The sequence below is a fragment of the Callospermophilus lateralis genome, chromosome 5 (assembly GCF_048772815.1).
Source record: "Callospermophilus lateralis isolate mCalLat2 chromosome 5, mCalLat2.hap1, whole genome shotgun sequence".
Taxonomy (NCBI): domain Eukaryota; kingdom Metazoa; phylum Chordata; class Mammalia; order Rodentia; family Sciuridae; genus Callospermophilus; species Callospermophilus lateralis.
Genome location: NC_135309.1, coordinates 134,987,401 through 135,014,673, shown reverse-complemented (window position 1 = coordinate 135,014,673; position 27,273 = coordinate 134,987,401). Strand labels below are relative to the sequence as shown.

Genomic DNA, 27,273 nt, shown 5'->3' with positions numbered 1-27,273 from the left:
CATTTTTATGTTTTCCATTGTTCCTCTTGTCAATTTCTAGTTTTTAGTATTATAATTAGAGAAGATATAGAATATGATTTCAAGTTTTAAAAATATGTTAATGCTCTCTTATGGCCTAACATATGGTCTATCTTGGAGACTGTTTCATGGGCTTAAGGAGAATAATGTGTATTCATCAATTTTTGAATGAAATATTTTGTATATGAATTAACTCCATTTGATATGCTGTATATGATATATATAGTATATATATCAACTCTGATATGTTATAAATAGTATATATATATATATGTATATATATATATATATATATCAACTCTGATTTGACTTTGTCAGTATTCTATCCAGATGATCTGTCCATCAATGAAAGTATTGTGCTGAAACCCCAAACTATTAAGATACTGGATTCTATAACTTGTGATATAATAACATTTTTATAATGTATTCAATTCATGAAGAGTTGGGTATGCATATATTTACAATTGTTAAATTGTCTTCCCAAATTGATGCTTCCTTCAATATATAATGACATTCTTTTTCTCTTTCTACAATTTCTTTTAAATTGAAAGTCCAATTTATCTAATAGGAGTTTGATGGTATTGCTCACTTGAAAGCCCTTTTCTTTAACATCTCTTCAAAGATATTTTTTACCTATCATTTCTTTAAATAGTTTTAATATCCTTTACCTTCTTTTCTCCTCTTAAAACTTTCATAAGGCAAAAATATTTTGTCCCAGAAGTCTCATAATTTTTCCTCATTACTTTTAGTTTAGGTCTTTTGTTTTTTGTTTTGTTTGTTTGCTTTTTGTCTAACTGAGTTGTGTCAAAAGATCTATCCTCAAGTTTAGAAATTATTTCTTCTGCTTGGTGTAGGCTGTAGGTATACTTCTTGAATTGAAAATTTTAGTTCCAAGATTACTAGTTGATTCTTTATCATGATTTATGGGTTTTGTAAATTTTTCATTCATACCATGGATTATTTACTTCTTTTCATCGAATTTTCTATGTGAATCTTTTTATATTTTGTTTAATTTCCTTAGGATCATATTGGGAAAAAATATTGTTACTTTAAAGATACTATGCTTTCTTGCCTTTTCTTTTTCTTGTGATCCTACATTGATTCCTGCATACCTGGTATAGCAGTCACCTTTTTCGATTCTGTGGATTAAAATTTTCTCAGGAAGAATTTTTTGTTTAGATAGGATATCAGGTGTCAGTTGCATGAGTTCTTTGGTATTAGTTTTCAAAAGTATAACTTCTGTGCAATTGCTGTAGTTATAATCTATAGAAGCAGTTTTTATGAAAACCTCAATAATCTAGACTGCAGATGCTTGTGAAGGTAGTGATGTAACTTTTCAGTGAATGTAGCATTCCAAAGGTGCATGGAATCAGGCCCCACTCTGTGCTTGACTGATGTTGTTTGTAGCTGCAATCCTTAAATAGCTATTTGCTTAAGGGCCTATCCTCTCACTCTGTTGGGTAAGGACCAGATCTGGGATTTGAGGAGCAGGAGTGCTGGAGCTGTCTCATTACTCCTAGAGCAGAATCTAGCAATAGCTCTGTTTTGAAACTGGTGACATACAATTGCAACTTTGGTTCTGAGGACTTGGTACTCAATGTAACTTTTTTTTTTTTTTCTTCTGGAGAAAAGTAGTTGCAGGGACTTTACGAATTTCCCCATCTGAACTTAAAGTCTATGAGGACTATGGAATTCTTGCATAGTTAGAACTGCCAATCTGTAGTGATAATGGAGATCAGTGTTGCTTTCCCAGTTAACTTCTCCTGGCAGAGGAGATAGGATCAAGGCCATAGTCCACTTTGTTCTTCACTTTGTACTGGCACAGGAAGTCTCTGTGCTTTTCTCTTCAGTTCTCATTACTCCGCACTGAGTTCCCGAATTCTGCTTCAGTTGCTTATTTGTTGTTCTTGTTCTTTCCTGTGGTGGATGTAAATACAATTCTTTCCTATTCAGTCATCTTAGATTTGGCCAACATTCTGAATTACTTAATTCACATAATATAGTTTAGTAACTGTTTCAAATACTTGTGCAGAATTCATGGTGACACACTAAAAGTGGACTTTTTTCCCCTTTTAACAACTTTGATAACCTAAGGAATGAATCTCTTTGTTGATAAATAAAATATACTCTTTTTGATGCGGTTGCAGATGATGACAAAAATTAAAGTATAGAGTACCAATGTTTTAACTCTTGAATATTTCCAAGACCAGTGATCTGTTCAAGATTTTAGCCTTCCTGCAATTTGAAATAAGACTGCCAGTTTCATGGATGATGGTAGAAGGCATGAGATTCACAGGTCAGAGACAATATACTTCATTACTCACATTGACAGCAGTAGCCAATGTATCAGCATTTTCTTGTGTCAGTTCTCTGAGCTTCTAATCCCACAGGTGATATGAAAAGGACCAAGTAACACCTGCACACATAATGAGTTGCATTACTGGAAAAGACTCCTGAGCTTAGAAAGTTTGAATCATTTATAATGGGCAGTAAACCTGCTTGACTTTTGTTCTAGAGGGAGATTTTATCTCTATCACCTGAGACTCTAAGTAGACCTGCCCTTTGCACCAGTGAAAGATGCTATCTCTATCTTTCATCCTTGAAAAGACAGTCCAGATTCAAAAATGTAGTCAGTACCTCATTTGTGTGAAAATGTAAAGAAACATAAGAGATACATGGAGAGTGGTCTCCAAATTTCAAAAAGAAGTAGCATATATCACAGTCAATAGTTTTGTACACATACTAATGATGATATTTTGTCAAGTATTTGATTCAAAACATTCTATTAACTGAGTGGTAAATATTAAGATGCTTATTTAAATTATACATACCAATATTGAATAAAAATTATCTCAAATCAGTAATGTGTTTGTACTTTTAAAATTAATATAGTACTCATGTATAACATTTTCATTTTCTCATCAGAGTTGCTGGAAAAAACATTGATTAATTCTTCAAGTCCTTTCCAATTTCATTATGAGCCTAATGTGATATAAGACACATTATTATGTTGAAGGTTTTTGCAGTCTTTCATCATTTGTCATCTGTGTTATGACACAGGATGGCATTTCTGTAGCAATAGAACCACTCCATGTCTAAGTGTTGGACTCTGGGCTTGCCTTGCCCACATTATATACTCCTAGCTGCTTTCCACTTTCTGTCAGAACACATATTACCAAACCTGAATTGATTGTATACTTCACATCATAGTTTACTGTCATCATTGCACAATGCAATACTTATCAAATCTGTATAATGTATAGGATTTTTCCATCACCCTTCTTCTCCATGCCTCCATACATTTAGAAATAGGCATTCAAGGATATTTGTGTCTTCTCATGACATTCCTTAGATGAATGTGATAAAATTTAATTATGATTATGCATGATTTTAAATTTCAGACATTGTCACTGTTAAAAATATTCTTGTGTACCATGCTTTTTCATTCAAAACTATATTGTGGCTACATGTAACTCCATTACTTTTGATTGCTTTATAGTATCTTATCTTATGGCTATAACTCCTTTATATGCCTGCTGCTATAATGACACATAATTATGTGTTTACATCCATTGTCTATCCTAAACTCATACTGATAGACGAGTCATAGTAATACACATAGCAAGATTCATATTCTCACCTGATTTTTGTATCAGATTTTTCTTGGAGTTATTATAGAACTCTTGTAAATTGTTTTTAATACATCAAGCTTTAAAATATAATTTTACTGAAGTAATTAATATCCTAGTTTGGTGTCATACATGATTTAAGCCCTTTACATTGAAGATAGCCCAATGCATACTATTTTGCTCAAAATCTTAAGATTCTTAAGTAGATATATAACATGAAATACAGAAATTTCATTCTCTGACAGTTCTTAGGGGCTGGTTTTGACATCCTTCATGTATTTGGTGGAGAAGAGAGGAGGAAAGAGGCAAACAGTAGTACAAAAATATTATTATCTGGTGGACAAACAGTATTTGTATAAATTGTTGGAGGAACGTTCTTTTCCAGAGCATGAGGATGTATTAAATATTTTCTTAACCAGGGAGATTGGAGGCATGGAACCTTTGCATGTTTGCAACATGCAGGACAAGTCCAGCTCTCTGTTTTCTGGTATATAAAATGCAAATAAACAACAATATAGTCTGTCTGGGATTGTGGACAAATGGTAGAGCACTTGCCTAGCATGTGTGAGGCATTAGGTTCAATTCTCAGCACCATATATTAAAAAAAATGAATAAATAAAGGCCTATCAACAACTTAAAAAAATTATATATATATATATATATATATATATATATATGTATTGAGCTGGGTTTGAGCTTCAGTGGATATATATGTATTGAGCTGGGTTTGAGCTTCAGTGGTAGAGCACTTTCCTAGCATGTGTGAGGCACTAGTTTTGATCCTCAGCACTGCATATAAAAAATTTAAAAAAAAATAAAGGTCCATCAGGGCTGGGGTTATGGCTCAGTAGTATTGCACTTCCCTGGCATGTGTGAGGTACTGGGTTTGAGTCTTAGCACCACATATAAATAAATAAAATAAACAACTATCAACAACTAAATATATATATATATATATTAAAAAACACTATAGTTGTTTTTAAAAAGGTGAATGAATAATAATATAAAGATTTTAGAAGACTGCCTATATTTTATAAAAGAAACATTCAATAAATATTAACTTGCACATTTAATAAATATTCACTTATATTTTATTATACAACTTTCTTAAATGTATTATTTATTAAAAGATATTAGGGCAGTTGGCATGTTTGTTTGATAAAGTATAGATGAATACCTACATCATTCTGTATCTTTAAATACATTCCAAGGACTGAAGATTGACATAAAAATAAAATAATAGTACTAGATAAAAACATCAGAGAATAGATATAATACCCATAAATATAAAAAAGTAAGACATTTATATCATTTACACATATATGATAATGTAAAGGTACAAAGAGAGTGCTTTATAAATGTCATGGAATAGCAAAAGCTACTAGAAGCTAAAAAAAAAAAAAGGCCAAGTGGGGGGCATGAACCAGAGTCTTCTCATTACCAAGGAAAGGAACCAACCCTGCAAAATCTTAGTTTCAGACTTCTAGTTACCTGAAATGTAAGAAAAAAAAATTTAGCCACAAAATTTTTGGAATATTTGCTTATAGAAACTCTTGTATATTTGTATATTTTCCAGTAAAAAAATGTACAAAAAGTAATAAATAAATACATATAAATGTTGAATGCCTTGTATTCATTAGAAAGATAGATGATTGATGAGAAACCACTGTGATAATTCATAAAGTGAAATTAAAACTAATTTATAAATCTCAACTGTCATTAGCTTATAAAGATCAGAAAGCCTAGAAGTAGAAAGAATTCTAGAGGATATAAACTGTAGGTTTTCTTATTATTTTAGTGAAATGATACCAATGTTTACCTTCATTGAAAGCCAATCTGGGAATATCACCCAATGTTTAAAATATACGTATTCTTGAGATTATCAGGACACATGTCCTTTTGTTAATTTGTTAGGGAATCCCTTCCTTCCAAGGCACAATTGCTAAAAATAGAACAATTGTGTTCATCAGCTGTTCATTACAGTGACCAAACTACCTGATAATGATAACATAGAGAACTATAAGTTTATTTTTGACTTATAGTTTTAGAGTTCTTAATTCGTGGTCAGCTGCTGCAAGGGAGAAATATAATGACCAAATGGGATGGTGGAGAAAAGCTTCTTCTCTCATGGTAACCCGGAAGCAGAGAGAAAGATAGGAAGTGCTAAGCATAGATATAAGCTAATATCACATTCCCAGTAATGGGTTTCCTTCAGCCATGTCTCACCTGTTTAACATCACCACCCATATATCCATTAAAATTATTTATTGATGAAGTGAATTAATTCATTGATGAGATTAAAACTTTCAAAATCTGATATTTTCCCCAATCAACATTGCTATATTTCCTAACATATGAACATTTGGGAGATATTTCTAGACTCACACCATAACATTCTACCCATTCCCCAGAAAGTTCATGTTCATCTCACAGTGCAAAATATATTTGGTCTGTCTCCAAGAATCTCATAGTCTTGACAGTTCTGGCATTTCTCAAATGTCCATTTCCAAGTCTGTCCTGAGACTCAAGGAAAATTCTCAGTTAAGAGTTCTTGCAAAGATCAAAAGCTAGTCACATGCATCCAATATACAATATTTTCACATTCCAAGAGAGAAATAGGAGTGTTGCAAAAAAGGAATAGGACCAAAATAAGAGTGAAACCCAGAAATGCAAACATTAAATCCTTGTAGTTCCATATCCATCATCTGGGACACATGGGATCAAGATAGGATCTCCAAAGGACTTGCATACCTCTATCCCTATGTCCTTATTGTTGTAACTCATATGACTTCTCTTTTTGCTGGAATTTGTTTAAGTACAGCTATCCTTGACAGAGATTCCATGTTACTCACATCTGTTAAAACCAGTGGTCTCCATTGGGACTTTTACTTTACACACACCTTCACACCTGGCCCTCTTAGTAATTTCCTGCAGAAATTCCAATACTGCTATCCTATGCCTAACCTTCCAGGCCTTCATTTGGTATCTCCTTTAAAGCCTCTGTGACCCCATAACTCCAGTATCCTGTATTTCTACAGAACAAGCACCATGTGGATGATACCAAGGTTTGCCATCAGCTAAAGCAGTAGCCAGACACACTTGGACCTTGTGTGCAACAGCTTCTGAATTCTTGGGTTGCTGAAATGAGTCCTGGAATAGACCTTCATAGGGACCCCTGTGCAATTAGGACACTCCCATGGTCTTGAAGTTTTTTAACTTTATACCCTTGAGTTTTCCCAGTATGTGTGTGCTATGGCTCATTCCTGAGATGCCCTCAAAACATTCTTCCTATTATTGTCTCTGTGAAAGTACTTAGAATCTCTTTAATGACTATAATCTTTTCACCTTCCTTGGTCCCAATTTTGCTTGTGATTTCTTGTCAAACAGCAAGTTTTCTGAATATTCTCTCTCTGCTTTCTACTCTCTTTTCTCACAGTAAAGCTGGATAAAAGCTGCCATCAAAACCTATATCACTGCCTGAATGCTGAGATGTCTTAAGATTTTTCTCCACCAGATTAATTAGTCCATTGCCTTTAAATTCAGCCTCTTGGAAAATTTCAGGACATGAATGATATAAAGACAAGTTCTTTGCAGAATGTCATATGTGTAGCCTGTAGTCCAGTTCCTAACTGAGTCCTCCCTCCATTCTGAACTTCACGAGTTCTGTCATTACTATGCACATTCCTTTTGGTCTTCTGGTCTTCTGATCTCCCACCAGAATTATTCATTAATTATGATTGCAGTAATGCTGTAGCTTCTCCATCCTGAATCTCCAAATAATTCCACACCGCCCCCCCGACACAAGCCAGTTTAAAATGCTTCTGAACCATGTAGTCCCGTGTTGTCATATCCGTAACCACAACTCTTAGTACTGATTTCTGTGTTATGGCCAAAATAACTGACAAAAATAGAGGAAAAGGGTTTTGGGGGGTTCATGGGTACAGAGGTCTCAATCCATGGTCAGCTAGCTCCAAGGGAGAAACTTCCTAGCTGAAGGGCATGATGGAGAAAAGCTGCTCACATCTTGGTAGCCTTTAAGTAGAGAGAAAGAAAGGAAGGTGCCAAGGACAGATGTCATCCAAGTGACTCTCAGTACCTACTTCCTCTAGTCATGGCCCATCTGCCTCAAGTTACCATCAAGTAATCCATTCATATCCACTGATGAGGTTATAGGTCCCATAATCCAATTTGCTGCTGTTACATGTTGCTGTAATGCCTAGAATATAAACTCTTTAGGAAACATTTTTAGATTTAAACTAAAAAAAAAAAAAAAAAAAAAAAACAAAACACTTTCAAATTTATTTTCTTCTTTCTTCCTTTTGTATTTTTTTTCATTTCTGCCTTTCTCCATTAAACTGGCTCAAAATGAAACAATACCCTTTCCAAATAAATCTTTTCTTATGTGTAGGTACATCAAAATATAGACATTGCTAAATACTAGATTTAAAAACTTTTAAGATGATACTAATTTTTACATTATTTAATTAATATAGCTATGAAGAAACTGAAAGTGCTTATTTGATAGTCAATTATTTTTAGTAGTTTCTAATTTGGCATGACATACACAGTATAGTATAGATGCTACATATATTTCCTTGTGCAAGGTTTCTATAACTGATGATTAGTTTCTCAAATTTAAGGCTGTGGATTTGCCATTAATTTTTTTATAACATTCCACTGTAAATTCATCTAAAGTGCGGCCTTATCAAAGACTGTGTCTGGGATTAGATTCAGTGAACACTACCCTTAAAAATACATTATTGATATTTCTTCCTAATCATAATGATTCAAACTGCAATATCTAAACAAATTGATGTTTATTATGGAATTCTAACTTGAAAAGACATGACTTCCCTTAAGTACACAGTGTCACCATTAAACATACCTCTATATCCCTGTTATTGCATACGTAAAAAATAAATTCACTACAAAAGAATTTAAACTTGAATAAATACAAAATGTTACTTTCTGAAAACAAATTAGATATGGAAGAGCTATTTCTGTCTGTCATATAAAAAACCTTGAGTTCAAAGTGAGTGAGTATGAAACCATAGCATGACATAGATTTCTTGAAGAGATGTATTAATCTGTTAAAAAAAAATCTAGTTTGGGGAATTTGGCTTTGGCTGTCTAAAAAGCAATAAATGGTTAGCTGCATGAAAAGTAATAAGGAGTCTCATGGCAATAAAGAGGGAACACAAAGAAATTTATGAAATTAAAGAAAAGCCCAGCACATCTGTCCAAATCAATATTTGTCTATGTGTTCACAACAGCAGATAGAGGGCAGTTTATTTATCATTTGAGGATATCTGTGAGTAAGAATAGCTGCAAAGGTGTTAAGATCCTTTTTCCCCTCTGTCATTCCTTTAACTGCAAGAATGAAAGGTATCTATCTGCATCATCCTTTAGAGTTCAGTATGAACATATTTTTTACCTATTTGAAAACCACTCCTGAGAGGGAGAAGGTAAAAGAAGAAAAATAATAGTAATAGTGCATAAATAAATAAGAGAGAAAGGGTTTTAGATCTAATTTCATGAGACAGGATACATCAAGATCCAAGATTAGAAGCTGTCACGGAAGTACGGTTTTGTTTTTCTTGTTCTGTCACCCATCTGCTGTCTCTGAGAATTGAAAGTCAGAGCAGGCATCTGCTGAAATGCTGTATTCATTACTCATGAGAGTGAGGAGTGTGAACAAGTCACCCTGGGAACACTTCTTCAGAGCCTCATGACAGGCAGTGCAGTTCAGGGTCTGTTCCTTGTTTGGAAAGATGATGTCAGAGCTCCCTACCTTATGGTGGGCAAATAGGTGTCTACCTATTTGTCTACCATTGTGTGGCATCTAGTGTGGGATCTCTTTTTGTATCATCCCATGGTGGAAGGTCCACATGGTGGGAGGGACCCTAGTGTGCTTCTTTTGTAGTCAGCCCTCTGCAATAACAACTTAAATCCATTTATGAGGTAAGATATTATGAGACAGCCCCTGCCTTGCAAAAAAAGAACCCCTTAGGTCTCCTCCTCTGTGGTATATAAAGATAAGGAGGACAATGATGAGCAGGGACATCTTCAAGAGTGTAATAGACTAATTTATAATTAGGAAATGTTTTTTAAAAATAGAATGATTTCTCTATATATAAAGTATGTAATTATACATGTACATATTTAAGTGATATCTATAGATGTTTTTATATATATATAATATATATTATTTATATATATAATAAATTTAAATAATAAATTTATAATATATATATAATAATATATATTATGCCATATAATATATATGGCCATATAATAGATATGGCAATATAATAGATATGGACATCATTCTGATAATATTCTGGTAAGACTTTAGGGAATTCTTTGTTAAAGAAAATATTGTCTTGATTTTTAAAAATCCTATTGATAACTTTGTAGCTGCTATTGTGCATCTTGAAATTTGTACTGATATGAAGTTGATCATTTTGCATCCTCTTAATGTTCATTAAAATATACCCCAAGTCCAAATCTGGCTCCACAATTTCTTCTTCCTTTTTTCTTTCTCTCTACACACCCTGTACCTGTATACCATGTGACCTCTTCACGGTCCTGATGGTCTCTCATTACTTCCACATATTTCTCTGAAAATATAGTTTGTGCTAAATTCAACCTCATTTTCACCCTAGAGTAAGTTTCTCTGGAGTACTTATGGAGAAAAGAAGTCACTACCCTTTACATATTCTCATTCTTCAAAGCTTTTCTGTTCTCTGTAAAGAGTAGCATGTCATCTAGTTTCCAACTCAAAGGCTATTTATTTTTGTACACACACACACACACACACACACACACACACACACACATATATATATGGGCTTTCATGGCTTAGTCTGACAAATAAGCCAAGGCATAGTTTCAGACTTCTCTTTCACCTAAGTGAATTGCCTTTGTTTAAAGAAAATGATCTGTGTTAACAATTTGCCTCTTGATTGCCTTCTGCAGCACAGATAAAGCAAACACTGGAATTTTTCCTACTTAGATGGTTTCTGTTCAACTCTAAATGGTTTATATGAAGCCTAAGTAGTCACAGGAAAGTTCTCAGGTGCTACAGTAAGTAAATCTTTAGGGACATTCTCAAATACTGAGCAAGACTCTGATTAGTCTTATAAAATAATACATTGATTAATACACTGGGGTCTTGTTTTATTCAATTTACTTTACACAGCAAAGACAACTGCAGGTCCCTTAGTGATAGCCCAAACTCTTGAGTATAAAGTGTGTCATCTAGTCATTATTTTTCTAAATATATTTACAACAGCTTTATTATGATACAGCTTTCATGCCACACAATTCATCCACTGAAGGTATAAAATGCAATGTTTTATTAGTATGTTCATATGTACCAGCATCCACAGTCTAATACTGAAACATACCACTGCCTACAAAAAGCTGATGAGACCCATTAGTAATTATTCCCCAAGCTCTATTTCAAATACTGGCCTCAGGCAACCTCTAATTTACCTTCTAGCTTTGTATATTTGCTGAGTCAGGATATTTTATACAAAATGAAAATGAAATCCATGCGGCATGTATAGTGGTCTTCCGTGATTAATTTGTTTCACTTAGCATAACATTTTAATATTTCATCTATGTTATAGCATGTGCTGTATATCTTTTCAGTGTTAACACCCCATTACATGGTGTCATATAAATGAGCCAAGTGTGAGCCTTCTACATTGTTACCAGGTTGCTTTATATTTTTGTGGTTATAAAACCTAAACTTCTGCAGCCCTTTGGAGCTCATTGGAACAGAGACCCCTGGTCATGAAGTTGAGTGATATCACTTAAATAGATAAATCGAATCTCTGTATCTCTTATTGCCTGGGACTTCTCTTGTTCTCCTCCAAATATGTAAATCATTTCTCTGTATCTCTTATTGCCTGGGAGTTCCCTTATTCTCTTCCGCTGTGAACAATGACCCTTACCTTAATCCTCTGGGTGGTCTCAATAAATAAGAGAACACTGTGTAAGCATACTAATAAGACTTATGTGTTACCACTTCTATTAGTTACACATTTCCTTGATCAGCCCCCAAATACTTGAAAACTTACCTATCTACCTTTTGATTATAGCTGTCCTTAGTGTGATTTTTATTTGCATTTTTATAGTGACTAATACTTTTTATTATATTTTCATGTGCTCATTGCCCATTGTATATGTTATTTGGGAAAATGTGAATTCACCTTACCTCTTTGATTTCTTGATGGTGTTGTATTTTACTGGAGAATAGTAAATGTTCTTGTATACTTTAAATACAAATCTCTTGTCATGCATAAGTTTTAATCATATTTTCTCACCCTGTAGGCTCTCTTTTCACTTACATAATTGGTGCTTTTGAAATGAAGAAGTTGTTAATTCAATTTTAACAAAGTCCAACTATCTTATATTTGTCATGTGCACTTTTGAGGACAGATTATTGAAATACATATTGCCTATCTTACATTTTATTTGAGTCTTATAGTATCATCACTTAAATTTAAGTTGATTATGTATCCTTGTAGAAAACTGTCAGTGGTGGTGCCATTGCCATGATTATATGTAATAATGGTATAGAAGTATTTGGAATTGGTATCCAGGAGTTTGGGGAAATTTGTAAAAGTAGGCAGAGAAAGCCTGTAATGGTAGAGGTAGATTAATGAGTGTTTCTAGGGTTAGGAAGAACTCAAAAATCAGAATGTCAATTAGGAATTTAAACATTTAAGGCCATGTTGATGAAGTTTCATATGGAAATGAAGTCTCTATTACAAATGTATAACCAATGTGATCCTGCAATCTGTACATGTGGGAAAAATTAGAATTCATACCCCATTTGAATCAAATGTATGATATATGATATGTCAAGATCATTGTAATGTTTTGAGCAATCAATAAAAAAAATAGGACTACAAGTCACATGTGCTTCATTCCAGCAAAGATCTTGTCTCTATTTTTGTTCATACCCTTAGACTTTGTAGAGTCTGAGTTTAAAGGTGATGGAACAGTTTATCTGATGGCATAACTTTCAAAATAATACAACATTCAAGATATAGAATGGATGTTACTGGTTATTTTAGCCAATTTTAGAGTGGGGATTAGGAGTATAGGAGCAAAACTCAGAGAGAATAATGTGGAAAAATTGTGGTTTGATCAGAAAAGGAGTGAGTTTAAAGTTGTGGCCCCAACTTTAAATTTAAGGTAGAGTTGGTTAAAAGATTGAGGTCATTAAAATAAAAACAAGTACAAAATACTGGGACAGCAGATAATAAAATGTCTTGAGAGCCTCTCAACAATCAGCAAAACCACACCCATTATAGGCTCATTTATTTTTTATTTTTTGTTTTAAGGAGAGAGTCCTTGTTCACCTTGCTTGCACAGGATCACTTAGGGAATTATTTCCCTTGGATATATTTCCCTGTGTTCAGTTAGCCAAGAACTCCAGAAGTTGCTGCATCCATAATTCATGTGGATTATGTTACTGCTTTGGCCAGTGACACACTTTTCTATCTTTTGTGTTATGCCAGTGTGCAGGTAAGTGGAATGTATGAGTGAGGGGGTCCTAGGTGCTTCTGCTGAGATTTCAAGGGAAAGTCTGTGAGCCAAGGCAGTGTGTTGCTGGATCAGAGCTAGCATAAGAGAGAGGTCATGGGGAATGTAGCCAGCAAGGTATAGGGGTGGGATGCTCAAGCACTTTGGATCTCATTTTCTGCTACCACATGAATGTAGAGCACCTAGGATTGAATGTTTGCCCCTCTGGGTCTTAGTTGGTTTGGTATGATTCCTTCTTGTTATTTTCCTATCCCTCCCTTTGGTATTTTGCCAGTGATGGATAGCTAACATTTTTCCCTTGTGCTTCTGTATCATGTTTTCTCATTTTATTTAATCTCAAATTACTTTGTAATTTTGCTCTAAGTGTTCTCCAGATCTTCATTAATTTCAATAGCATAATTAGACAAGGATTTGCATTCTGTTCCAAGCAATGTGTATCCTTTTCAACAGTGTCTTAGAACCCTTTGTGCTTTGGGCCTTTCTCCCCCCTAGTAAGAATACCTGAATCACCTCAGCAAAGGGGAGTCAGGAGTCACTTTTTCTATTGTAATATTCTCATTGTATGAGAAAGCATTGGGGTGGAGATGGTAGCAGTAACAATCTCTAGCCTTCCCAGTTTGCTCTTAAAAATGTGGAAATCTCTGCTCCATAAGAGAGCTAGAGTGACAGGATCAGGTTCCAGTATCCTTGCCCTGATGGGTCTGGAGTAATGTTTTGGTGCTATACTTGGGATTGGACATAATTGAAATTTAGTCCTCTCTGCTACACCTGCTTCAGAAATAGTGTTTCTGTAACAAAAGTTGGGAAATGTGATGAGAATCCAGGTTGACAGTCTGTCACTCCCAGGGTGAAATCATAGCTCTGGAACTGGGTACAGAAAAAAAAAAAATCCAGCCTTTTTCTTGGCTACATTCTCGATTCTTGAACCCAGATAAAGCAGGTTCAATGCTACAGACTTGATATGTTTCTGCCAAAATTTAGTAGATTTCCTTAAATTAATGTTTCTTCATTTGCCATACACATTGAAGACATTTTATAGACTTTAAAAAATTGTCATTAAATAATTTCCCTAGAAATTGGGTTGTATTGTAAACCTGCTGAACTCCATACTCTGCCATCCCAGAAGTATTGCACAAATACTGCATCATGCTTTCAGAATGTGCTAATTATTTATTTTCCTTCAGACCTGATTAGTTTCATATAACTGAGAATTTAGGAAGGCCACTTAAAATATAGTGAGTTGAAGGTTCTTCAGATGATCTTCATATTTTCTATAAAAAAAATTTAATAGAAGTTTATTATGAGCTGATTTTCTGAGCTATTCTCCATTAGGCCATAGTGTCTGAATTCCTGTAAATGTTCTTCAATCTATCCCTGCTGGAGCTTTGTTAATAGAAAATCTGAATGCTATTTTAAAAGTCTATTTTTGTCCATAGTTTTATTTTTTCCAGGCATTATGCAGTAGCAATGAAAAGGAAAATTCTGTAGCTTTTGGCCCTGGAATTATCTTCAATATTGAAGATTTCCATCCATTATGAAGGAATTCTTTCAGCAGGAATCATGTTTTTATTTTCCTTTCTTGTTCCAGGACTTCTTATATATTCCCTCAGTGTTGGGCAGAATGTAAATTGTACCATTTGTTTTTACTGTTGTTTTTAATCTAGTCCTTGGGTGATGAGCTTTCAGCTACTTGTCAGCAAATATTTTGAAATATTTTGAAGATATCTCATTTAGTTGACCATAATTTCTCAAATTACCAAAAAAATGATTTCATTTTCTTAAGATTGAGTTATGATGCCCATTGAAGTTATCGTTCTAGTAAATATTAGCATAAGTGTTTTTTTATCTAAAATTATGCCAACTCATGATTCTACAAAATTGTATTCCCTTGAATAAAATCATGTAACATAATGATATAACTGAATTTCATTCTTATGTATATTTTTTGTTTCCAAGAAGTAAATTACTGCCTTTTTGGTTTACTTACTCTTCTATGTACAATCATTACTTCCTCAAGAAATTATTAAACAAATGGTACATTTCCACTTCATCATTTAAATGTCCCATATAATGTTTTCATTTTGATCCATTAATATTCACTCCTTCATGTTCTGTCTCTTGGATGCTCCAATCTGGACTGATGCTTCTTGCCCCTTCACTATACCATAGTTATCTTCAAAAGATGACTTTCTACCATTTTCTCTGAAAGTTTTCTTTGTCTTTCTGTTAGATTTTTAAACTCCTGAATCTCATATGTTACAATCAGTTTTTATTTTATTTTTTTGAAATAAACTTTGTTTTTGAATATGTTTAGATTTACAAATATATTGAAAATATAGATCAGAGTCCCCATATATCTGGCATTCATTTTCCCTAGCATCTGACATTCTTATGGTATACTTTGTACAGACTATTGACCTATCCTTACTGACTCAAGTCCACACTTTTAGTTCTTATCTAAGATCCTTTCTCTATTCAAGGATCTCCTTCCATTGGAGGATTTCAGTTGTGAGGTTTCCTTATGTTCTACTTGGCTGTGACAGTTTCTCTGGTTTTCTTTGTTATTGATGACATTCAGGGTTATTAGAAGTGTTAGTTAGATATTTTACAAAATTCCCCTCAATTGAGAATTGTCTAATGGTTTTCTCTTACAGCTGTGATTCTGGGTCTTTATGAGGAAGACTGCAGAAATAAAGCACTATTTCTAAAACATAACATCAAGGAGTTTAGACTGCAGTTAAAAATCACCCCACAAAAGTAAGCCTGTGCTCAGGCTTCTCTTTTCAGTAAAAGAGATTCCGTCCCTATCATCAAGTACTGAGAATATGACTCATTTGACTAGTTTTCTTTCTTTCTTTCTTTCTTTCTTTCTTTCTTTCTTTCTTTCTTTCTTTCTTTCTTTCTTTCAATATATTTTTCTTGGATTACAGGAGATACCAGTATCAGACATTTTCTTTCAGATAAAATTAGTTAGCATTGTTGGCTTCCTAAATAATTGTGAACTAAGAAGGAGGATCTGGACAAGTCATAGACCTAGGAATTAATTGACTTTATGAACTAAGACCAGAGAGCAAGAATCACCTTCATTCTTGTTTCACTCATAAGAGGCAACAGAGGTAGATTAACTACCTCTACTTCTCAGTGGCCAGTTTTCAAAACAGAGGAGCCACAGAAAAGGTTTTGCTACTCCACAGAAAGATTAGAGTTTCATTTTGGCATGTGTTTAACTAGAACCAAGAGAGCATTGGTGAGAATGTTGCTCATCCCCAAAGCATTGTGAGAAGAACTTTTATTTCAGAACACAAGTCAAAATTTACATAATGATGCCCATTAAAACTTTCAGATAATCTTCCCAGGAGTTATATTCTTACATTATTTGATTTGCCTGGAATCTCTAAGTGTTTATTGATTATGATGAATTTGATAGAATGGGAATCAAGAAAATGTAATTTGTGAAGTTAAGTCACATTTTTTAAAATTATGTTTTTAAGGTAAAGTATAGCCTGAGATAAAATATAAAGTTTATTGTTGATATTTTAATAATTTGTGAATGACATATGTTTTGTTGCCACTGATTACTTTTCCTAAGGAAAAATAAGGCTGTCCCTCATGTTATTTGGATAGGGGATCATTTTCAATTACTATTTCAAATTAAAAGTCCATTTATCAAAAGAAGGGACAAGAAAAACTATGATTCTTCTTTTTCTTTCATCTTTGAAAAGTGCTCTTGAGAATCCATATAATATTATTTTAAAATATACCACAAGCATTGTTACCACTAAAGAGTTATCCAATAATAAATGTAGTCATAGAATGTTAGCCATAATTAACACATCTGTCAGGTTAATAAAAGCTTCCTGAAAAGCATTTTTCATTATGCATATGAATAAGGCCCCTCATCAGTATTTATCTTAAAAGCAAACATATACAAAATTAAATAAATAGCTTCAGAAACCATAGCCCCTATATCTCAGCTCTGGAGGCACACAGGGAAATGTCACAGTCCATAGATATTTTACAACCCACCATCCCCTGCTTTGATATATGATCTTTTTGAATTTTTTAAACTCTCCTTTGTGCTAAAAGGTATATTTGGCTCCTAGAGATGCAAATCAGTTTTAGAAAGTCTTAGGAAAACTACTTTGGCTCCACAAAGTTTAGTAATATTAGACAAGTATGGATTTTTAAACACTATGCCTGAAGTCGGTATGTGGAATAAAAGAGCCCTCTGGCAATATCTTTTTTAATGATTAAGTTTTCTTTGAGGTTCTTCTGCTTACACAAAGCAATGATACATCACAATAAGTCTGAACTTTCTGAAGTTATAACAGCATCATTGATACAGGGGCTCAATGTATTTTTTCCTTATAGTTTAGCTGATGTTGTATGTCATGGATAGTTGTTTCCAGTTCAACTAAGAACCAGGGTCCTTCAATTTGCTTGCAATTTTTTTTCTCATTGTTGTGATATTATGCTTTTAAAGCTCTCTGGCTGACAGCTGAGGCCAGAGGATGGGATATGTGGGGAGCACCATCATACACTGAAAATATCAGTTCAACTGATTATTAAATGACTGCAGAGTTCTACAGACTTGAAATGGATGTTAGATTCACAAAATAATTATGAGTTAATAGTTGTATTTATACATGTTTTAGTTGACTAAAGAAATTAATAAATATTTATGGAGTCATCTATATCCTCTACAGGTAGAAGAATATTGTGACTTTATTCCATAGTCAAAAGCTACTTGTTACTTAGCATAAAAGCATGATATGATTTCTTTTAACATGACACCTAAGATGAATATAGTTCTCAGGCCCATCCTTTTATTAATTAATTAGAGTTATTTATCTTTAGTGAAACCAATCCTGGAACTATTCTGACATCCAGAGTTGTCAAGTGAGTCAAATAGGATGCCAATCCTGTCCAACCTAGGACAACACCCATAGTTCAGAGTCCCTGCAGCTTTGCAGTTACTGGGAACAACTTGCCTTCTTCTTAGTACAGCAGTTAGTGCAAGTCACAGGACTAGTTTAGCACTTCTTAGGTGGATTAGTTACATTGTAGGAGCACTTTCAGAATCCCCAGTCACCATCCAATTCTGTTAGCATACTAGTGCTGTAAGACATTGAATTATTTTTTTTTGTCTCTTCCTCAAATTATGTGTCCTTCTCACTTCCTGGGGTTAGAAAAAAGGATTCATGAATGTTCTGACTTCAATTGAACTACATTGACCTGATAGTTTCAATCTTTTCTTCTACAGAAGAGCTAAATTACTTGAGGAAACTTAAACTAACCAATATTAAAATGCCTACTTCTGTTTAGAAAAAAATATTGGATCTCAGGACTTCAAGTGAATATTCCTTATTTTGCTAGAATTTGAATCCCTTGACATTTTTATCTGTTTATGCATTCATTAATGGAGGTGTGGCATACCATATCAACTAGGTGTATGAGCTCTGGGTCAGACTTCCCATATTCAAACCTACCTGCTATGTACTAATTTGTGGACTATGCTAAAGTCTTCTAACTTCTAGGTTTTTCCATTTCTTCTGTACATTGTGTACTACAATTCCATCCACTTCAAAGAGCTGTTGTACAGTTACAGATCAGTGCTATGTGGAACTAGTAAGTGTTCAATAAAATTAACTACTGTCATCCTGTGAATAATCCACTGAACATGGTGGTGGACAAGGATTTAGTACCTACCATATAACAGGGAATACTATAAACACTGGAGAGAGAACAGATGACAAAAGAAACACCTCCACTACTTCCCAGCCTCTCTTTACCCATCATTTCACCCAGAAAGAGTGCAAGAATATTCCTCTAATAAAGATTATTAGTATTAATATAAACTGAAGATTTTAAACTCAAGAGAGGGGGAAATTGCCAAAGGTCAAGCATGCAGAGGTACCTTATGCAGTCCTAATAAATTCTGAAATATCACATGTGATATGGAATTTTATAATTAATTTTGCCTCCTACAAAGTTTATATTAAATTGGCAAAATTCATGGAAATAGATGCTTCCTAAAACCCATAAAATCATCACTCACAATCATCATTTTAATGAGGATATTTGCAAAAATAAATTACTTAAACACCCCTTTAAATCATCATGTAAAACTGGTGGCTACCATATTGGACAAGGTAGGTCTAAGTTAAAATTTTACGAACATTTGTTTTATAATTAAAAGACATAATGAAATACATAATACTTACATTTTTTTAGTACCAAGTATTTGGTCATAGAAATGGAACAAATGGAAATATACTAGTAAAAAAAAAAAGATAAAGATTTAATAACGGGGCTGGGGATGTGACTCAAGTGGTAATGCACTCGCCTGGCATGCACGGAGCACTGGGTTCGATCTTAAGCAACACATAAAAATAAAATAAAGATGTTGTGTCCACAAAAAAACTAAAAAATAAATATTAAAAAATTCTCTCTCTCTTTAAAAAAAGATTTAATTACATGGATATAAGTAATAGACTACTTAAGAAAAGAGAAAGAGAGATATACACAAAAATGTGGAAGAAACAAAGCATGTTATTATGAGAGTCAAAAGAACCAACAGAATGTGAACTGGAGAGAAATGAACATTATGTTCCACAGTGATTTTTCCTGTGGCTCCAGTTAAATTCAGCCTTATGCATATATTTTGCATTTAGTTGCCATTTTTGGTCATGCAAAGTTTTAAATTTGATGGAAAACTGACTTAATGAAATAACAAGCTTTTCATGTTATATTTATACTCTTTACTACTTACTGATTATTTGTGAACTAATTACTTCATATCACAGAACCATGTTCTAATACTACAGAGAAGGAGAGCATGGTAGATTAGAAATTCTTATTTATTATTCCATAGGAGATGAAAACTCATCTTTTAAACACTTTTAACCTCTAATGGTAATGAGAGTGAATATAACCCAATGTTCAACTTAAAAACAAATGCTCTAATTCATTGGCAAGATACAATTATGGGAACTTATGACAGCCCATATCAGTGTGGTGTATTCTTTTTGACAATTGATTTTCCTATAGACTACCTCTTCAAACCAGCTAAGTTTGCATTTACAACAAGAATTTATTATCCAAATATTAACAGTAATGGCAACATTTGTCTTGATATTCTAAGATCACAATGGTCTCTTGCTTTAACTATTTCTAAAGTTCTTTTATCCATTTTTTCATTGCTATGTGATCCAAACCCAGATGACCCTTTAGTGCCAGATATTGCACAGATCCATAAAACAGACATAAGCACAACAGATTATCTTGGGAATGGACTCAAAAGTATGCCATGTGATGCTACCTTAAAGTCAGTATAACCTGCACTATAGCTGGAATAAACTTTAAATTACTTTAAAAAAAATGATGCAAGTTTTAAATGTATTGGAAATATACAACAGAAAATATTTGTTTTGAGTATTGAACTTAAATGTGGATGCTTTCTAAACTCTGGGTTTCAGAACCTCACATCTCAAAAAAAGTGGAGGAGAAAGATGTCACGGAAGTAAGAAGGCAGAAGCACAAACCAATTACTTATAGTAGAAGGAGAAGTTAGAGTTCTGGAATTCCTCTTTATGTTTATCTCCCCATCTAACCTGTATGTGATAGGACTAGGATTGAGTTGGGTATGAGAAGAAACAGAATAAATGAAAAGTTTAAGTCAATAATACATTTTAGAAGTTAACATTAGCAATTTAAACTTAAAAACAGATGAGGAAAATATGCCTACTATGATCATTCAAAATAGACTCATCTTTTCTCTAACCTCCTAATGCATTGTTCCTACAAACATATTTCATTTTAGGTATTTGCCTTTGAATGTTAAGAATAATATTCAGTCAAAGTTTGTGATTGTAAACTCTAATATGTGAACTAGTGCCTTCCAACAGAAAATAATGTAAGGCATAATTGAGTTGCCTATGTAGGTTTAATTTTTTATTTCATACATTAAATAAAGCAAACATAAATAGGTGAAATTAATTTTACTATATATTTATTTATTCTGATCTAAAATGTTGTTGTATTAACAAGTAATAAATATACAACTTAATAGTGAGATATTGTACATTATTTTTCATCCTAAGTTTCTGAAATTCAGTGTATAATTTAAAAGAAGAGTACATTTCCTTATCACCATTTTTTTACTAAATAGCCACGTGTAAATGGTGGTTACCATAATGGACAATGTAAGTGTAATTAACATTATAGAAACATCATTCCACCACAATTACAAATGTAATAAAATATATTCACCACAATTACAAATGTAATAAAATATATAATATTTATGTTTTTGACAGTCATACTCCTTTGGGTAATAGAGAAAATGCCATGCCTCTTTGTGCTTTTTATTTTAGGAATGTCCTTATAGAATACTTCCAGAGCATAACTTTTGGATACTGCACACTGCACATCTTATCTCAAGTATAGTGAATTGCTCCCACTTCAAATGTTTAAATTACAATATTTGTGAAGAATTATTTATACATTTTAATTATGATACATGACTGAGTATGTATTGGCCTTAGTTAAAACTGATTGGTTGACAAAAATTTCCATTTTTTATAGATGTTTAATCAATCCATTATTAACTTTGGTTTCAGTTCTCTTCTTTAGAAAGTATTATGTATATTTTCTGGCCTGCAACATTTTTGGCTCTTGAAACCCTCATAGGCTCTGGGCCTTGTGCCCCTAATGCTATAAATCCTCCCTGGAACAACACCATTTTCCACATACCTACTCATAAAACACAGGAATGGTCCTATTGTAGCTCTCAATGAAATTGTCACCTAAAGAAGGATTTTATTCACCTAAGTTGTCAGGATATTTGGGTTGCCTTTTCATATTATTGGCATAATTTGCTTATAATTATTTATTTGACTGGTTGTTTTCTGTTTATGATTTTAGAGGGACTATCTAAAGTCCCTGTCTATTTTTTTTAAACTAACACATAATGTCTTTAGTCACTGAACATTAGGCAAAAGTAAAAAAAATTATTATAAAGGAAAATTATATATAAAAATTATATATAAAAACTTTCCTTTATAAAAAATTATTATAAAGGAAAGTTCAAATCTCATTATACCTAAATGCAGAATAGATATCCCCTGTCCCTGGCCATAGGGATTCACATTTGCTCTACACTGCACCTTATCTACAAAATTATTCCTATACATTCAATGTTTCTAGTACAGTGAATCTGGTGAAGCACGTTTTCTACTTAAAGTTTAAAAGTTCTTATAACAATATGAATTTATCAATCATTTGCAGTTTAGTGAGATATTTTTACTCATTTTACATTTGTAATTATTTTCTTTCAGTTCTCTTACTTTAGGAATCTTTATACTTTAAAATAATAGTTTGGGTGTTTTTGTTTGTTTGTTTTTCCTTCTTCAAATCTTTGCTTCTCCATCTTGACCTATTTTTCTTCTGTCAGGAAAAGTTTTTCAAACTTTGCAGATATTTTTGGTTGTCATAACTGGGAATGGGATAAGTTATACTGTCGTCTTTAGAGTAGATAAAGAGGTGCTTCTAAAACCTTTAAATTGTATAAAGGGTCTCTAAGAAACAAAGGATGATCTACCCCCAAATGTCACTAGTGCTGAAGTTGCAAAATCCTATTCTTATTGTTCACTTTTAAACAGTTATCTGTGTTCTTTCCTTTAAATGATAATTAAATTTAAACATATTATTGTTTGAAGTAACTCATCTTGTTTTATTTTAATTTATTACTTTTCAAGTCTGGAAAAATTTTATGTAATTTATTCAACTTATAACAGTTTGAATAGCCCCGAATATTTCCCAAGATAGTACTTTTAGTTTCTTTAAATGTTGGGAGATACAATGACAATTTTGATGATATCATTATGAAGTCTCATTAATTTAATGTATCTTTGTTGTTCTATTTCATAGGTCCTCTTAGATGGAATATAATAAAGCAGAAGCTTCAAAAGGATTAATGCCTGGATTATCATTTCTGCAATAAAACAGAAATCTAAGTGGTGAAGACCACAGGCACCTCAAACCTGGATTCCAGAATTCTATATTGAGCACTGGAGTTTTTAGTACTCTGCTATAGGAAAGCCTTTGCCAATGCTTACAAGGAACTGTTTATCCCTGCTTCTCTGGATCCTGTTTGATGGAGGTCTCCTAACACCACTTCAACCACAGCCACAACAGACTTTAGGCACAGAACCAAGAGAAAATGTTATCCATCTGCCAGGGCGACGATCACATTTCCAACGAGTTAAACGTGGCTGGGTATGGAATCAATTTTTTGTGCTGGAGGAGTACATGGGCTCCGAACCTCAATATGTGGGAAAGGTAATGGCGTGTTTCTTTTGACAACCACTTGATAGGAAGGGGGAATATGAATTGTGTATTGTGTATGGATGTTTTGCACAGGAAGTGAAAAAACCAGTGACTAGACCACTGGACTTACAATCCAAGATTTCTCTTCCTGACTCATGGCCTGGGTAAGCTTTGGAATATCATTTAACCCCTCTTTACTTTAATTCCCCCTGATTATTTTAATGAAAATAATAAATGTGTGTGTGTATTTGGAATACATTCCATGTTTATTTATTTTGCTTGCATTTTTGTCATTCTTTGTAGAAGAAACGAAGTTAAAATATGTAGATGTCATAAAAAGCCTTAGCACATATGGTTTGCAGCCAGTCTGAAATTGTTCACTAGTCAAGTCAGAGACAAAAAGAAAAATCTCCAGGCATAATAGCTTAAATTGATATTGAAGTTCTTGAATGAGCAGGATTAATTCCTTCCCTTTTTATTTAAAGCTTGAAACACCATCAGGATTGTAGTTCTAAAAACCTGTCTGTTTTGACCTACTTATATTTATAAACAATTTCTCTTTGTTATGTTTTGCAAGTTATTTCAAAGTTACTTATGGTCAAAGGCATAAATACTGGATCAGAAATGTGCACCATTTGATATTGAAACTAGCATACAATTTTGAAACCATATTACAAGCTTAGAGATTTTTAAAAAATAGTCAATGGTAATAGTTTCAGCATGCTTGTTTTGATAATTGTTTTCCTTTTATTAAAAATTTTCCTTATGTCTAAGATAGATAAAATTTATCCACATTATCAAAAAGTCATTTTTCCAGGGCTGGGTTTGTGGCTCAGTGGTAGAGCACTCACCTAGCCTGTGTGTGACTCTGAGTTCCAGCTTCAGCACCACATAATAATAAAGAAATAAAATAAAGGTATTTTGTCCAACTACAACTAAAATATAATTTTTTTTAAAAAGACATTTTTCCAGAAAAATGAATATTTTATATTATTTTGATTTTGTGAAATTTCTTTTAAATTGTCTAAATGATTTTGTCATGAACTTTAATGAAATCAGATTAACTCTCTTGAGGAGAGTTTAAAATAAGCAAAATAAATGCAAAGACAGAAATGGAAAACAATGGTAGGAAGGATATTTGGACATGGTTTAGAAGGTCATGTCTCTTGAACATTAAATCCTGTGAGTTTTCTGAAAATTTAAGCTATAGAGAAGCATGATTGGACTTGTGATTCCAAAATTTGGATAAAAGTAGCATATCTGTTCATGCTCTACGTTCTTTGTATTATTTTGTTTAAAATTTGCCTTTTAGAAATGTATTTAAATTTTACTGAGTAATAGAGTGAAAAATATGTTCCAGTAGAAACTGCTGAAGATGAACATATACTCAGGATTACCACACAGTTGTATGGGTCCCAAAATAATTTGGTTTGCTTTTGTTTTTTTACTGGACATTTATCTATATATAAAAGTTGAGTCCCTCGGCTTTCCATGTAAGATCCATTCTGGGTATTCAGTTTCAAATAATCTTACAAAAGAACAATAATAACAGTAGATACCATGGCATTGTTCAGCTATCTCCTTGACAGCTGCTTACTAGAATTCTGAGTCTGGGTTTGTAGCCCTGGGATGACCTTCTAAATGCAATCCCTGGATTTTAAACCTTGGGTTAAGCAGAAGGTCATAGTGAGTCCAAATGGTTAGAAAAACAGTGAGGCCCAAAGAATTCCAATTTAAAGATGTCCTTCTAATATAACAGCTACCCACTAGGACTATAGGCAAAAGAAGGGTCTTAGGTAGTTTGGAGAAGGTACTACAAAGTTCTGATGTCTCTGAGGTAATTGCTGAAAACTTCTGCTTATACAATTCTGCAATAGGACCATGTGATGTAAAAACCATTAAGACCTGTTTAGATAATTTCATGTAGTTTTGGTGCACTTGCTTCTTTTTTTATTTAACTAAATATAAAGATGGAGGTTTGAAACCCAGTACAAATGAATGCAAGGCAGAGCTTCAAACCATTTTGAAGATTTCAGTTTTCTAAGCTCTGCTTATGATAGATGATATATATCACATTGAAATTCCTGGAAAATGCCTGTAGAGAAGGTACTCTCTATTTTTAATTAGATCAGACTCACAGACTTTAGTCACAAGAATTAGAGATAATAAAGTCAACATTTTGTTAACAAATTAATAACACTTTTTTTTTTGTTTTGTTTTGTTTTCAAGGTAGAATAGTTTTTTACCTACCAATGATCTTAAGTTATAATGGAAATGTTAGGTTAACTGTCCAAGTTCTTATTTGGTATTCTGGAATTCCACCATTATAACTTTATGGTGTGAAATTTATTTGGTTCACTTAGAAGACAAGTTAACATTTGTAGATTGTATTAAAAGGAGTAGATCCAACATCTAACCTATTACGACATTTATAGAGTGTCATTTCTACAGGTATATGGCTGTACATTGGTAATGTGTAATAAAAACTCCTTTTTCTTAAGCAAAAATACATTTCTAATGTAAATGAAATGTCAGTTGCCAACATTTTCTTTCCTCAAGGAAACTAATTAAAGTTTAATTAACTCTGTGTTGATACTTCTAATTTTTGGAATAAAATTATGATAGCATGGAGGCCAATTCAACATATTTTATATATGTATGTAAACAATATACAAATGTATTTATATTTCTGCTCATTCTATAAAGGCTTTGAGATAGCACACAGAAAGGCAGATTATTACCAACTATATAGAATTGAGGGCCAAGGGAAAAGGCAAATGCAAAATTGCCCACCACAATGACTACTATCATTGTGCCTCCAATTTAACTTTCTTTTTTCTTTCTAAAAGAAGGCTTAGTCCCTACTACTGGAGACTCCATTCATTTAGAGAAAATTTATTTCCAAATATCAAAATATGAAAGAATGATCCAATGTAGAAATTCGTAGAAAGAACAGTGTGTGGCTCAGTGGCCATTAGCCTTGTTAACAATTGTATTTAAAGAAGCAGATGTTAACATTGATATACTTTTGTAATATATATATATATATATATATATATATATATATATATATATATATATATATAGTGCTTTGAATGAATGAATGCTGCTTTACTTTTCATACAAAAAATCATAACAGTATGTTAAACTGAAGCCAATTATTTCTCAAAATACATGTTTTGTATTTACTAAAATAACCTGGGTGTGAGTTTCTATGTAGTCAAGTGAGACAGAAATTAATTTACTTTAAAAAAATTACATATTAGGTATTGCTAGTTGCTAAAACTAAAGACAAAGGAAAAAGCCTGCATCACAAATATCCACATAATTATGCACATGCATGTATACATACACAAATTAATGATAATTTGGTTGCTTACTCCAATGCAGACAATTGCATGCCTATGTCTGTGTATTTCCAAGTTTTGTCAGAGCCTCAAGGCAATATATCAAGACAATACTGACCCTTGTTTCCTCTAAGAGTAATTCTGAAAGCCAAGTTGTCATTACAGATGATTATAGTTAGAAGCAACACTTAAATTTAAATTGTTTAAAACGACAAAAATATAAAAAAGAAACATACAGTCCCTAGTTTCAGTGGCCTCTATTTATTGAATATATTTTGATTCAGCATGCATTAAACCCTGATACATATTAAGCCTGGTGAGGTTAAAAGTAAATATGAAGTCCCCTACATTAAAATATAATAGGTAAACATTACTGAGTGATTCCTTTG

At 33.0% G+C, this 27,273-nt stretch overlaps 1 protein-coding gene and 1 pseudogene across 1 annotated transcript in view; both read left to right on the top strand.

Moving 5' to 3' along the window:
• Positions 1–27,273, top strand: part of Cdh12 (cadherin 12) — a 646,257-nt gene that overhangs the window by 348,475 nt on the left and 270,509 nt on the right. The window contains exon 3 of the mRNA XM_076856175.1: positions 23,139–23,549. Within this exon, the coding sequence (XP_076712290.1) occupies positions 23,319–23,549 (231 nt within the window). The 5' untranslated portion in view covers positions 23,139–23,318. The remainder of the gene's footprint in view (positions 1–23,138; positions 23,550–27,273) is intronic.
• LOC143399462 (ubiquitin-conjugating enzyme E2 D3-like) lies at positions 20,177–20,523 on the top strand (annotated as a pseudogene).